Source organism: Gymnoscopelus microlampas (assembly GCF_963454915.1).
Source record: "Gymnoscopelus microlampas genome assembly, chromosome: 22".
NCBI lineage: Eukaryota > Metazoa > Chordata > Actinopteri > Myctophiformes > Myctophidae > Gymnoscopelus > Gymnoscopelus microlampas.
Genome location: NC_139959.1, coordinates 15,224,713 through 15,241,146, shown reverse-complemented (window position 1 = coordinate 15,241,146; position 16,434 = coordinate 15,224,713). Strand labels below are relative to the sequence as shown.

At 45.1% G+C, this 16,434-nt stretch overlaps 1 protein-coding gene across 2 annotated transcripts in view; it reads left to right on the top strand.

Annotated features, from left to right (window-relative positions):
• Positions 1-16,434, top strand: part of stau2 (staufen double-stranded RNA binding protein 2) — a 130,369-nt gene that overhangs the window by 27,109 nt on the left and 86,826 nt on the right. For both annotated transcript variants that reach the window (XM_084048790.1, XM_084048789.1), the window contains exons 6-7: positions 2,289-2,448; positions 9,920-10,027. In XM_084048790.1, coding sequence (XP_083904916.1) covers positions 2,289-2,448; positions 9,920-10,027 — 268 coding nt within the window. The remainder of the gene's footprint in view (positions 1-2,288; positions 2,449-9,919; positions 10,028-16,434) is intronic.

Genomic DNA, 16,434 nt, shown 5'->3' with positions numbered 1-16,434 from the left:
CCTACACTAAAACCTTTAGCCTCGCCTTATACTTTTAAAACCTTGCCTAAAAATAACCCTAAACCAAACCCTTACCATAACCTTAACCGTTCCCCCAAAACCTTGCCTAACCTCAACCAAAAGTACCGTAACCTTAATTTCGCAACTGCAACATTGAGTTGACGTGGTACATGAAAGGTACCTTCGCTGTCAGACTCCAATGGTATCTGATGAAGTGTCCAAATGTGACGAGCATGAGAATTGAGCCTGTCCCCCTCTAGAGCTCCCTGCTTTCACTGACAACTTACAACCCAGCCGACCCAGGGGAGAAGTCTGCATACATATTGGCTGTCACTCACAAAGCATTTATGTAGAACTTTGAAATACCAGCAAGCTATTAGGCATACAAAGAATAATTTGACATATTGACTCAAAATGAACAAAGCACTGCTTATGTTAGTCAGTGTAATGCCTAGCCAGTCCATGATCATACGTTTAATTACTTACTTACAGTCCTTTATTCCGCTTACCACCATGTGTAAATGTATTTGGGTCAGTTGAGGTTTGCTCTATGAAATCCACCTTTATAAACCAATCCGGTTGAGAGCTTTAGTAAACATGACATTCTGATAGGGACCAGACGTTTGTGTATATTTAGCAACTCACTGTGGATCTGATTTATTTTATGTTATCATCACCGCTATTTCTGCAGCCATGGCGAAATTACTGTGATTTGATTACTTTGAGCAGGAATAGTTTTTTGGTTTTGCCCTCCCTTCTCACAACATTCAGCTGCATAACATTATTCATTATTCCCTCCCGGTGGCTTGTGCCTGTACACTGAATCCAACATCCCCACATGCACTCAATCTGCTATCAAATCCCATATCGCTGCCACCACCGCAGCCCTCGTGCCAAATATGAGGTTCTAGGATGGCTGCAAATGAATAGCTGCGGTGTTTGTTGCCGGAGAAAGAGATAGCTGCGGCCTCTGTGAAGCTTGTTTTAATTTTCCCCCAGCATGGAGTGAAACGAGCCTCTGCCACATGGTGCTGACTATTGATTTTCATTCTCTCGTTAAAAGGCAACATGCCTTGACCAAACGTGAAAACATGTCTGTCCTTGCTTCAGTTCTGCTGCTCCATCCTCCACAATACGGTAACCGCATGTGAATTTGAATGTGTGTGAATGTAAAAAAAACAACTAATATTGACAACGATGGAATGAGGACGGGTCACTTATATTTACAAAAACAGAAAAGCAAAACAGCTCTTTCTCTCTCATTCCCATTCTCTTTCTTTCTCCTAAACTGTGAAGCCCATTTCCCTCCCTGCCCCAGGAGGGGGGGGGGGTCACATGCAGACTTGCAGACCCCTAAATCTGCCCAGTGAACCAGTTCGTGACAGCTTGGTCCCGCTCTGTCAGGGCACAGAGAAAGAGAGCAGAATCTATGTCCAGAGCAAGAAGAAAGAGGAGAGGATATATGTCCCCACGCTTTGTTCCCTGTTCTGTCTCAGAGAACCAATAGGGAGCCATCAGTCAAACGGCTGGCCAAGAAGCCATTGTGAAGTAATTGACCCTGATGAAGTGGTCGGCTTTTAATTCGGGACCCGTGTGAACATTAATAACTTGGGCTCATAGTGTGCTCAAGTGCACACACGCACGTACACACATACACATACACACACACACACACACACACACACACACACACACACACACACACACACACACACACACACACACACACACACACACACACACACACACACACACACACACACACACACACACACACACACACACACACTCAGAATCTCTGTTCCTTTGCCACAATAAGCCAGCGATAAATCTGCGCTTGTAGGATTGAACTGTAGGAAATACTGGAAGGAACAACAATCCAGCCTGCATGTTCTGTTTTTCTTTTCTTTCCTCATGGTTGGGCGCATTACATTCATCATGTGTTGTTATCGGGGAGGCGTGTTGTTTTGCAGCCACTTCCACAGGACTTCTGTCCATCCCAGCAGAACGGTGCAGACCTACAGTATGTGACTTTTAACTCTGGAGTCTGAGAGCGGCCGTCAAACTGTCTTCGTACTGCTTTGATAATCCCCCTGTAAACTAAAGCCCTGTTTGTTTCCTTTTTGTTTTTCTCTCACGTCTCCCTTCCCTCCTCTCCTATTATTTTTCTCTCTCTCTCTCTCTGTCTCGCCCTCCCACTCCTTCTCTCACTCCCTCCTTTCCACCCATCCAACTCTCCCCTCCCTCTCTCTCTCCCTCCCTCCATGTCTGGCTCTTGTCCAACCCAGGTACCATTACCCTGTTCCTAAGATCTTCTATGTGCAGCTGTCTGTGGGGACTCATGAGTTTATTGGCGAGGGACGGACCCGCCAGGCGGCGCGACACAACGCTGCCATGAAGGCCCTGCAGGCCCTCCGCAATGAACCCATCCCTGAACGACCACCACCGGTAAAACACACAATCACACACACACACACACACACACACACACACACACACACACACACACACACACACACACACACACACCTCTTAACAGTGCTCTATAGAGCTGTCTCCATCCCAGCCTGTTGATCTTTCATTCATTTGGGCATCAGCAGGTCCTTCTCAAGTCTGATCATCCTCTGGTCACTGCTACCTCATCTGTCCAGCCATATTATTACTTGTTTTATGTTTTTATTTAGTTGTTTACGACGGTTATTGCATAACTGGGTGGGGGCATGCATTCCCAACTTGCATCATTCCCGACTTGCGTGGTCCCCGAGTAGGCCGGTGGCCTTAGGTCTAGTATATAAATTCACAAAACCTGTCTGTCTGTCTTGAAGACATTACGATTTGGAATTCGATGGGACCAATGGTTGTTAAGAACCGAAAATGTCTATATCTGTCTGTCCACGTGTCTGTGGAGGCTGATCCGAATCGATGTGTGTTTGGGGGGCGGAGGGGGGGGGGGGGGGGGTCGAGGGGTGTAGGCATCAGCTTCCCTGATTGGCCAACCTCACCTATCGGCTTCACGGAATGGCTGGGCTTTGCGTCACGTGCCACTGCGCCGATTTCAGCGGTAGCGTGTACAATGGATCTCCATTCACGTGTGCTCATGCGGGTCAACGGGTACAACCGGTATTGCATAACCGGGTGGGACATGAATTCCCAATTTGCATCGTTTTATCATTGACGTGTTCCCGACTTGCGTGGTCCCTCAGTTGGCCGGTGCTCGAAGGGCAACAGCCACACTTTACCACACCTTCAGAAGCCTTCCACTCCTGATGAAAAGTCAAGGGATTAGAACCATACATTTTTCTGAAGCCTTTATTACTTTCCAGGAAAGATGCTGCTTAGCAGTGTGATACTTTGTCTTTGTATTATTGTCACTAAGTTGCGGGAATGCTTCATCAGCTCACACCAGATTTAATCTAAATCCACCACAGGCCCAATTACTCTAATGTATAATTCAAGCCTCTGTCAATTCCCGGACAATCTCCTTTAGTTTTTAACCTGCACCTGGTTCAGGTTTAGATTCTCTTCCTCCTTTGTAGGTATTTTTTACTGCCGAATGACACCGTACCCGTTTGTTCCAGAGCCCCCCCCACAGGCATCGCTGTTAACTGTTGTTATCATCCTCCACCGGAAATCAAATTACCCCATATCCTCAGAGTCTGGCATGACGGCTGGTTATTCAAAACGCTTTGGCTCCTCTCAGCTCGCCTTGCTTGCTGTCTTGTGGCGTCGCGTCCATAAATGAGCTCTTTGTTAGATGCTGCTTCCGAGGCTTGCTTTACAAATTGAGGCGCATTGTGTCTACATTGTGTATGTATGTGTGTGTGTGTGTGTGTGTGTCTGTGTGTCTGTGTGTGTGTGTGTGTGTGTGTGTGTGTTTGTCTTTGTGAGCGCGCTCACACACTTGCGCGTGTGTGAGAACACCCTCAGGCTAATCGTGTTCCTTTGAATGCGGGCTTGCATGTCACTGCTTTGTTTCGTTCGCAGAAGGCCACAGGTAAACATCCCTGTTCCTCTAATGAGAGAGAGACCATGTGTGTGTGCGTGCGTGCGTGCGTGCGTGCGTGCGTGCGTGCGTGCGTGCGTGCGTGCGTGCGTGCGTGCGTGCGTGCGTGCGTGCGTGCGTCCGTGCGTGCGTGTATACAACCTGAGGAACATCATGTAACCCACCACAAGTGAGGCTCCTTCACTTTTAGAGGATCCAGGGCAGGCACTGCAGGTCTCAATTGATTACAATTCCATTCAATTCAAAGGCATGAGAAAACATACATTTACATTGCCATAGCAAACATGAAACAAAACAAACATAAATCAAAAGTAAATGTATGTACACAAATAATTAAAATAAAATGAAATAAATAAAAGGGAATAAAGAGATGTGTAAACAGAGCTGTGTCACATTGCATTAGAAAACTAGCTGGATACAAGCAGGATAAATGTATATTTGCTGTGAGGAGCAGTTTCTGTACATGTAAGCCTAACTTGATATAAAGCTTTTTGGAACAAATTGTAATATTTGAAGGTTTAGCGGTCATTGGTATTAAACCTGTGAGGCAAATATAGCAATGTATTTAAAAGTACAGAGGTAGCAGTAGTTTTTTCTAATGTTTTAATGGTAGTTGCTCTGCGCACATTTTATACATTTTTCACCGTCCACTAATTTATTAGCACTGGTTCAACACTTTAGATCCCAACGATCCCTCTAGCCCACAGATACAATCATGTGCAACATGCATGCCTCCCTTCCTGTTCATGTTCTGTTATCGTCACAACAATTGATTGGTCTTATGGGCTCGAGCCATAAGTCTATAAGACCAATCGATTGTGCGCAGTTCCCCTCAAGTCTTCAGGGCAATTGTGCACGGCCAGAATAATTGTTTGAGCCCTTGAGACGTGATCAGTACAGTGAGCATAATAGCTTATACAAAGGGGGATGGTAAGGAAAGCAGTGATAATAGTAATATTGTAACTGCCACACAACTTGCAATAATCATTTTATTTTTTATAGTTATTTAACAAATATCGTATTCATTTACTTAACCCATTCAATCTGGGAACGTATCTGTGTCATTTTAGATTTCTTTGGCTATTCAAAAATATCAGATATACAAGCTCATAGCACGGCACCAAGTACCACCCTACAAGCTTTTAGATCTGCTATTTTTCTTTAAATCTTGGAAAAAAATTGCAAATCTTTGAATATATATTTTTAAAGCAAACATTTGTAACTCAAATCTTTGCTTCTCGGGGGTCCCTGGAATAATTTTTTTTGAGATGGGGGTCCGTGGGCCAAATACATATCTAAAAAGGTTGCTATATCAGTGGTGCTCCAACTATTCCATGCCAAGGACCCCTCAAAAAATGTATTTGGCATCTCAAAATATGTTGTTCTAGGGACCCCCCAGAAGCACAGATCGGAGTAAAAAAATGTTCACTTTAAAACATTCAAAGTGCACAAAAAATCCACAATTAATAAAGAAATAGCAGATCTACAAGCTCATAGCGTGGCACTCGTGCAGCCGTGCTATGAGCTTGCATATCTGCTATTTTTGAATAGCCCAAAGAAATCTAAAATAACACAGATACGTTCCCGGTCTTAATAGATTAAAACCATAGGTTACCACACCCCTTCTTTGATCTAGAAAAGGCTGTATTCACATTGCACAGTCATTAGCCCGTGGCTACAGATGTAACCAGTGAGTATTTAGGTCATTATGAGTCAATGAGTTCCTCCCAGGAACGTCCTAACCTTAGTGCCACTACCTTAGTGTTGTCTTTCTTTATGTGGATGGAGGCTTCTTTTGCTATTTAACTTTCAACCTGGTGTCCCTGTTTTGTGCATGTCATTATAGGCAAAAAATATGAATAAATCTGCAAGCTCACAACGTGTCACAAAGCGACGTGTTGTGAGCTTGTTCATCAGCTATTTTTTGAAACGGGGCATAAGTGCTTAATGCATTTATTGTTCATGGCTTAAATGTAAAGTAGGAATGCATGGTGGGACCTCACTATTAAAACTCACGTCAAAATTGCATGTCCGCAATGATTTGCAACAGTTGAAACGCCAGCAATGTGGATTAGATAATTTTCTGTCTTATTGAATGATGGCGCCACATTGGGACAGAGTACAGTTCTGAGTCCAGTTGTTTGTTGTGCGCGCGCACACACACACACACACACACACACACACACACACACACACACACACACACACACACACACACACACACACACACACACACACACACACACACACACACACACACACAGACCACGTGTGTGTTACTTTGTTGACTGGTGGTTTGTACATTATGTACATTGGTGTGTCTCCTCAGGAATCATGGTTCAATGGATCCATTCAAGAGCAGAGGCACTGAGGCCTGATTTAGATTTTTTTTGTGCTTATGATGGTGTCACATTGGGGAAGATACAGTAGTTGTTTGTGGTGAACACGTACGCACACACATACATACACGCACGCACACACACACACACACACACACACACACACACACACACACACACACACACACACACACACACACACACACACACACACACACACACACACACACACACACACACACACACACACATTACTTTTTAGTGCTATTGTTGACTGTGGTTTGTACATTATGTACATTCAATAGATCCATTCAAGAGCAGAGGCATTGTGGCCTGACTTAGCCCTCAATGTCACTGTCTCACGGACGTCAAAGTTGTGACGTCTGCCTTGTCACCCACACACACACAGCAGCATAAACACGCGCATGCATGCACACACAGTCAAGCAACCAACAATACAGCTTATACAGTAGGCTCTAGTCTGTGCATAACCGTAGTCCCAGTTTCCAGAATGTAGCATACCTGTTGCCTGTTCCCGTCATTTTTTTTACCATTAGTTTGCTAGTTCGAATGGCTCAGCAGCAGATATGGATTTGGATTGGAAACGCATATGAAGTTGTCGTGTGTGTGTGTGTGTGTTTCCGGTTCAAATCTGCTGCCGAGCCAATCAAACAAAGATATGGGAAAATGAACGGAACAGGAAACAAAAATGCTATGTTCCTGAAACCCCCCGGGCTACAATTATACACAGTGCCGTAATCACACATGTTACACCGCGAAATGTGGCAGAAAATAAACATCATTAAAACCTAATAGATTAGAATTAGAAAGATTAGAAAGGCTACGAATTTATGAATAGGAGAAGATTATATCTCGTTCTTTCTCTCACACACCCACAGACAACGTGACAGGGAGATAATGCGCGCATGCAGCATCACACTCATGCAAAGGGGAAAAAAAATCACAGGCTAATCATGTTAGAGCCAACATGAGGTGGGCGCTCGGCCAGCGTGGTGGAACAGACTCCCACCACCACGTGACGTCTCCTCTTGTGTGAAACACTGGCGATCTCACAGCATGAATCATGTGTAGTATCATATGGCACAATGTGGAGACCAGGAAGGATGGAGCCCAGAGGGGGAAGACCGACCTCAGCCAGCCATACTTCATCAGACAAAGAACTGGACGCGGGCGGGAGATGAAGAGCTCAAGATGACGCTCGCCGCTGTCTGACAGACAAACGGCGTCGAGAAAACTCAAAACCTCTAATGCAGCGACTCCCCAACCTGTGGGCCCCCAAATAATTTGCAGAACACTAAGACTTATTGATATTATAACATTAATACAAATACAAATGTATAAAAACATGAATGTAAAAATCCTAACAGGTTTCTGAAAAACGTATGTTGCTATATCAGTGGTTCTAAAACTTGTTCATGTCAAGGGCCCCCAAAATTATATGTATTGGGCCGCCGACCACCATCTCAAAATATTTTGTTGCAGGAACCCCCAGAAGCAAAGATTTGAGCTACAAATGTTTGCTTAAAAAGATGTATATTTCAAAGATTTGCACACATTTTCAAGATTTTTCAAAAATAGCAGATCTACAAGCTCATAGTGCGGCACTTGGTGCCGCACTATGAGCTTGTATATCTGCTATTTTTGAATAGCCAAAGTAAAATAATGTTTATAGCTAAAATCTAAAATGAGATGCATTCCCGGATTGAAGGGTTAACATTTAAATTGGAACTTAAAGTATACTACGTAAGTTCCATTTATCCAAGCCGGAACACAATCGATTGAGTGATCAATAAAATTAAAGTGTGAAATAAGCTCTGAAAATGCACGCTTTCGAGATTTTCATGATCCAAAAAAGGTTGAGAGCCGCTGCCAATAATGGCTGTTCATACGCAGCAAAATCCCAAGTGTTAATTTGACTCTGAGCAGTATATATTAGAGAACAAGCCGTTATTTGTCTCTTGGTTATTCTCTTTGTCGAACAAAGCCCAGTCCATACTCTACAGCTTTTCGGAACTCTTGTGCTGTCTTGTGCTGCCTAATACACAAATAATAGGAGGTTGACATTGAGGACCCTCAAGTTTTATTAACTTTTATTTTACTGTCTATTGTCCATGAGGAGTGGACCCTTATCCTCACAAAAACCCTGTTGTTTGTAAAGCCCGCCCAATATATCGGCCTGGCATTTATGTAGGCCATTGTTTGACTTTTTTGACATCACAATTATGCAATTATGCAGCTGATGTGTCACGTTTTCAGAAATGTTCGAACATGGTCAATCTACAAGATCACACACGTGAGCTTGGCGGCTTAAGTTTTGGGATCGGCATTGGACCCAAAAATCTAGCATCGGCCTGGCGCTAATTCTGACTTTGAATGGCGTGTGTGGTTCTGTATGTGTCTTGTTTGCATGCGTGTGTGTACGCAGGGGAGCGTGTGCTCTTTCTGCACGCCCATGGGACCACCAGTCATGCACAGGAATACTGAGTTCTCAATCCCATATCAGATCAGGACCGAAGCCAGAAAGCAGACAGGCTCCCCGTTTGCAGCAGACTGGCCAAGATCCTCTGTGTGTGTGTGTGTGTGTGTGTGTGTGTGTGTGTGTGTGTGTGTGTGTGTGTGTGCGTGAGCGTGCTTGAATGCATTTATGTCTGTTTGTGTCTGTTCTATTGTGTGTTTGTTGGAGTGAGAGAAAGATAATGCGTTTTGAAGGAATGTGTGGACATGAAAAATGGCCTGCCAGTTGTTGGATGATGTGGAGTGTTAACAGGCAGCATTGCTGTTGTAGCGATTCACTGTTTTTGATGCTGGCTCCTCACATCTTGACACTTTCACACAGGCCTTGCCCGGAATTAAATCTTGATGCTTGGAACATGATTATGTTTTTTGAATGTCACTATTGTCTCGATGCTTGGCTAGCACAACGGATCATAGCATGTTCTGAAGTACTAAGTATAACCAAAATCTCTTTTAAAAGAAGTCAGTTCACTCGGGCGCCATCTTGCTTAATGCCCACTGGGCAATAAGTTCTGACAAACAAGACATGACTCCAGTCCTTTTGAATGGGGAGTTGTCTGTAGTTAAAGAAGAAGAAGAAGAAGACGAAATAAATCGCACACATACTGCCAGCTAAGTTGAATCGACCGATGTTTTATGTATTACATCTGGGTCTTAACATTGAGACCCAGATGTAGACATTGGCCCGAAACGTTAGTCTATTGTCTTTAGTTGGCATCTAACACTTGAGGTGTGCGATGTGTTATCGCTTCTCTATTCTTCTTTTTATGATAGGCAGACATAGGTGCGTCATTTGGCCAGTTTTGTTGGCTGATGTTGTCGTTTCTGCTGTCTTAAGTGTTGTATGTTTTCCCATTCTAAATGGATAGAGTGCTCTGTCTCCTCTATATTACACTCTGGTATGATTTAAAACTGGCACTTCTAATCAGAATGGGGAGCCAGCAATACCTATTCCTTCATTCCTACCCACATGAGTTTGAGCTTAAGTTATCAATTACATTGACATTTATATTTCGCTGTGTTTGTGACGTTCTCTTCTCAGAACCCTGAGGAGAAGGAGGAACAAGAGGAGGGCACGGATGCAAGCAAGTCTGAGATCAGCCTGGTCTATGAGATCGCCCTCAAGAGGAACCTGTCCGTCAACTTTGAGGTGAGGAGGAGACCGTGAGAGCGTTGCGGCATTAGACCCCAATCGGCTATCATCCAAACGTGATTCTCAAACTGGGGTCTGGTGTGTATCTAGGGGGAAGGTGACTATGTATTGAAAATTGAAGTATTTTAAAACAAGTCCGGGTCTAATATCTAATGTGAGCCCAACAGCGTGAGGTGGGCTGTGATTAGCATAGCAGCATTAGCAAAGTAATGATATGCATATATCTTGAACGGTGCCTACGCATTACATACAAACGTGAGCTTTCGTCCACATCTTAAAAATGTCAATTGAAAGCATTTCTTAATTCATGCAAAGGGGGGTCCAGAGAAAAATTCTAATCATAAAATGGGCCTGTGACTCACTCCAAACCGCTTGATAAGCGCTGAAATACCTCTTGCCCCCGTGGTTGTACATAAGAATTGTAGGTCTCACTTTGGCATCTAAGCAAGATGTATAGGAAGCTGTTGATGGAGCGGTCACACAGTGATATGACTGTGTCGCCCCATTGACAACAAGAGGAATACATACACTATGACTCAGATGTCTTTAACCACCTCTGGGGTGTCAGTTACATTAACTATTTGAAATTGTGTGGCCGGGAATTTTTCCTGATAGCTCATCACCCTCACCTTTTTAGGTCTTGTGTAAGATCTTAGTCTTTTTGTCATTCTCTGAATGCTTCAGGACTGATGCAATCGAATTGAGTGCACTCACTCACTGTGATCCAATGTTCTTTCTAAGCCGACTCCATTCATAAGATAGCCACTCATCCATTTGGCTCACCCAGTACAGTAATACTCAAGACTTTACCAAAGACATTCAGTGGAACTCCCCAAACTACAATAGTTGTCCTAATGCACTATAGCAGTGGTTCTCAAACTTTTTCATGTCAAGGACCCCCAAATTGACACTTATTAGCCTGCGGACCCCCATTTGAAAAAGATATGCCAGGGACCCCCATAAGAGAAGATTTTTACGGCTCTAGTAGTGATTCTCAAACATTTTAATTTCAAGGACCCCCCAGTTTAACATGCATTAGGCTACGGACCCCATTTAATGGCATCTCTATATCTGGGACCCCAATTCATATTGTAAAATCAATGTTAATTTAACTCTGAGAGCGTACAAATGGAACCAAATGGACCCGTTAGGGTTTTTTGTACGCTCTCAGAGTTACAGACCCATAAGGGTCCATTTGGTTCCTATCCATCATTTAGCTGGGGACCCCCTGGAACCCCCTCAAGTACCCCTGGGGGTCCCCGGACCCCACTTTGAGAACCAATGCACTAAAGACTATAACGGCAGGTGAAAGAGCATTTGTGCACTTATGGAAATCATAATTATCCTTTTGTTTCCACTCTTTCATGTTACCCTCATATAATATAAGCGATAGATACCGTAGATAGATAGATCAACCACTGTGTCTTGTCTATTGAGTTGTTTGACTGATTCATTGGGGTTCAACTACAGCACCTTGCTCAAGCGGCCCTTGCGCTGAGCCCCATACCCCAACCCCCCCCCCCCCCCCCCCCCCCCTCGTCAGACTTCCACCTCGCCTTCTCTCGCCATCTTGTCTAAACAGATGACGTAGGACGCTGTATCCTCACACGACCTCGGCGGGTCCGTTCGTTCGTTCCCCTTGGCTTCCAGCGTCTCCCATGCTGACTCATCCAGCCTCCCCATCTCCCTGATCACCTCCTTCGAATTCTCCGCGGCTCCGCAAGGTGCCAAAAACAAGGGGAGGTTCCGTTTACTCTACGCGCACCCCTCCCTTCCTCCACACGATTCCTCCCCGACCGTCTCTCCTTCCATCACTCCCCAAAAATCACAGAGAGCATGGAGGCGTGTTACGGACAGAGCGAAACGGAGGGAGGGAAAGAAAAGGGAGGGAGATACTTCTTACTGTTGACTTAACCCATTAAGACCTGAGGCAACAGTTTTTTGAAAAAAAGATATTAAAAAAAAATCCCGATTTAAAAAAAATAGCAGATCTACAAGCTCATAGCGCGGCACTCGGTGCCGCGCTATGAGCTTGTATATCTGCTATTTTTGAATAGCCAAAGACATCTAAAGTGACACAGATGCGTTCCAGGTATCAATGGGTTAATCTGGAAAGCTGTCCATTCCGCCCTTTAGCTTACCCCCCCCCCCCTTCTTTGTTTGATAACACATTTACTCATCGGGTGAATGACCTGGCCGTTTTTCCAGGAACCACAACTAATTATTTCAGGTGGCTAAATCTGGGATTTGACGTCAACTGCCTACTGTATGTGTCATAATCTTGTTTTAATCGCCATTAGAGATTACATGGCTTTTGCTTTTCAATTAAATTCACTGGAAGCGGATGATTTAGAAGCACATTGCAACCACATGCCACCGACAGCCTCTGCTCCCATCTCTCTTTAACCTGTAGAGACCAGCGTTTCTCTCTGTCTCTCCCTTTTTTGTCCCTTTTCAAGGACCACCAATATGCATTATTAGGCCACAGACCCCCATAGCTCTGAGAGTGTACAGATGGAACCAAATGGACACTAAAACTCACCCCCTTTATCAAAGTGCCTTTGAGCCAAGCTCTGAACCCCCAGTGAAGCTGTCCAGTGGCAGTATGTGGCTGTGGTTGTAGTGGCTGTGAATCAGAATCAGCTTTAATGTCACATCACAGGTTTACAGAAGTAAAGAAGTGGGATTCTAGGCTTCATGCAGTTAAAGGAAATTGCATGTTGTTCACAGAAGGAAAGGCGATGGATTGCGGTTGCAGGTGTGGATTCCTGCCCGAACGCCGTCCTTTCTGGTTACGCGTTCCACAGAAAAGAGAAACAGACGTGGATGAGTGTGTTGTTGGCGTCGTTCGGCGCCACCGTTCCACACCTCAACCGATGTTGAGGTGTGGCCACGTGTGCCAAGTCCCAACAAAGCGGTCTCAAATGCCACGCATGCAAGACAATAATCCAATCTTCTGTCTCCTTTGGCATATCCCTCCGATGCCTGATTTATACGCACCAAAGATAGCAGATATACAAGCTTAGGACACGTCGCGCTGAGACAGGTTGAGAGCTTGTAGTTGTGTGATTTTCAGTGCACGACATCCAGCTGGCAACTAAGTATAAATTCAGCCTCTCGCCCCCTGTTTCTGCCCGATGGCCTCTTGTAGCGTGTCGTTCATGTTCAATCACAGCGTTGCATGCGATAATAATGCTCTCAGTGCCGGCTATGCTGAGAATCCAAAGCCCATGTGGTAATTTGCACACCATGCCATGGCTCCGTGGGTCTCTTCTTACACATCTGAACCATTACAAGGCATCAGTCAGCGTTTGGCATCATCTCCATGCCCTGCCATGTCACATCCCCTCTAATGTGTCCTCTTCTGATGCCTCCAGAGGAAATGGCACACTTTCCTTCTCAATAACCATCAAACTAGAAACACCCTCACACACACACACACGCATACAGGCTGTGTAAAACTCAAACAACCATCTTCCGTGTGAAGGCCTCGCAAAAAAACTAAACAAAAACCCGAAGATTTTTTTTGTTCAAATCCTCTCACCCCTGCCGCCACTGGAGCATGAAATTACCCATGAGTCACTGCAGCGAGTGTCCGCTTTCCTCCCCCCTCCCCCCGACCGCGACGAGGTGGGTCGTCGACTCGTCGCAACACCCCAAAGAGGCTGACTTAACCCCCCCCACCCCCGTCAGGTTATATCAAACAGATGTCAGCATCAAAGAGGAACCAATCTATAAATCACAGCTCGCGCTTTTGGACAGAGAGAGGGCCCGTCTCTTCCAAAAGGAGGACACGGGAGATGAAGGGTCCGAAGCCAAGAACCACCCATCTTGTACAACAAGCAGCTTCTCCCTCAGGGCCTGTCCGTCCGCCGCGCATCACAAAAGAGCTTTTCTTCCCTCTACCAAGTCCCTGCCATTGTCCCACCCTGCTCCCATAGCATCCTCTTCAGAGTACCTGAGGTCTCGTTTGCACCCATCCCCGGCCCACTCGGGGTATTGATGTCTCCCTGAGAAGCCGAAGGGAAGGCCTCACAACAGGAGGACAAGAAAAAAAGAAAGAAAGGAAAAAAATAAGCAATAGAGAGAAAAGAAGAGAGAGGATGAGGGATTTGAAAGGCAGAAAGAAGGGGGAAAAAACCTTGAGTTACAGTGCGTTTCCTGCGTTATAACCTGATCCTTATCGTCAGGTGGGAGACGGATGGGGCATGTTTGTTGTGTTGTTGCTCGCGCACGTGTACATGCGTGTACGTGCAGTACAGTGGGCGTGCGTGTGAATGAAAAGGAGGCGCTGAAATCCCATCGGCGCTGCGCGGATCCCGTGTCGTCTGCCAACCAGGCTGACTACAGCTCGTCTGCCGCCATCCCGGGCCAACCAGAGCGTGTGACACCAGTCAGTGTCTCTTCTCGCCCTCCATCTCGCCGTTAAACACGATATACGACACACACACTGTATGGAGGCAGCATTTATATCGTTTCAATCTCTCCTCGACCTCAACTATCCTGGACCCACTGTATCTGTAACTGTGTGTGTGTGCGTGTGCGTGTGTGTGTGTGTGTGTGTGTGTGTGTGTGTGTGTGTGTGTGTGTACACAACCAAATCGCTGTCTGTCATCAGCTGTCACGTTTCTAATGGCTGTTTCACCTCCTAGGTCTTTTGTATGAGGTGTGAACCTGTGCCGGTTGTCCTCAGCTCACCTCGTATGTTCCACTCTGGCAGGCGGTGACGTGACGGGGGTGTATGGTGTTGTTGGGGGGGGGGGGCAGGTAAACCAATGAAGGAAGCGTGTCCTTACAAGACCGCACTCAGGGCCCCCGCACTGGGGCTCCAAGTGCGGTCCTGTGTGCTGTCACTTCTCAAGGTGGAGAAATGGACTTAGAGCCCCCCAGAGACAACCTGTCAGGTTGTGTGTGTGTGTGTGTGTGTGTGTGTGTGTGTGTGTGTGTGTGTGTGTGTCTGTGTGTGCTTGGCAGATGTGACAATGTCATCACCTGTCCTGCAGAACATCTCTGGGCACCCCCCAAATCCTCCAATAATCCCTGTACTCTAGTAACAAGACCCAACACACTAGTGTGCATATATTTATTTATTTAAAATAAACAGTGTGCGGTGCGTGTGTGTGTGAGAGAGAGAGAGAGAGAGAGAGAGAGGGGTGGGGGGATATGTGCATGGACAAAATACATATTGGATGACAAATCTTCCCACATTGTAAACTCTTGTTTATGTAACTCTGAGAGCGTACAAAATAACGGTCTCAAATGGACTCGTTGCACTCGTGAATTCCCATTAAACAGCATCACAGAGAATTCCCTTCTCTATGATACTGTTTAATGCTTGCTTAGGTCACCATCACCCTCTGAAACTATGAAAGAGAGCGATTAACCATTTGAACCACAGCATCCCCTATTCTGGGGTGTGATGTTCGAGCTCACCAAGCGTCGTGTTTGCAACATGTTGTGAGCTTGTAGATCGGCAATGTTTGGCAAAAAGATTTGGTGTAGACGGGAAAAACGTCAACTCAGGTTCAGTTTACTAAGTCTAGAGGGTTTAAGTGATGAATTAAGTCAGTGACTGATTAAGTGTGAGAGTGAGACAAACAGCTGCTGAGTGGAAGAGACATCTGTACAACGGAGGACAACTCACATTTTCCTCCATCTCCTCCTGTCATCATTATTATTCTTATTCTCCTCTCTAACACCAGAGACTTGACGTGAACTGAAAGTCAGGCCAGGTCTCTCCACGTAATCTAATAATCCATTCATTGGGACATAATAACAAGTGACATGATCTTAAGCTTAAGTTCAGACCAAAGATTTGCGATTCATACCTCTTACATTGGTGAAAATAGCTGCCCCTCCGAGCTTGCGCGAGGCCCCCTTCATAGCTGACCAGGGGCCAATGATTTGAGCCTACAGCAGTGATTCTCAAACTTTTTCATGTCAAGGAGCCCCAAAATGATATGTATTTGGCCACAGACCCCCATCTCAAATATTTTGTTCCAGGGACCCCCAGAAGCAAAGATTTGAGTTACAAATGTTTGCTTAGAAATATATATATATTTCAAAAGGTTTGCACACATTTTCCCGATTTTTCTAAAATAGCAGATCTACAAACTCCATGAGCTTGTATATCTGCTATTTTTTAATAGCCTTTTGAAAAGTATAAAATGTTAAAGTGGTTAAAATTATTGTGATTCTATATTAGCACATTTAGCTGGGGATTAGCTCAGAACCGGGGGGAATCCTCAGAGAGGTAGAGAGGAGGACTCAACTCTTGGCTTGGATGAGTGATGCTCAGAATCTCTTCTTTAAATGCATTGCAAATTTCTCAAATTCGTGCTATACGGCATAGGGCTGGCCGATATGATTTCAAATCAATATCACGATTATTTCAATAATTTGCT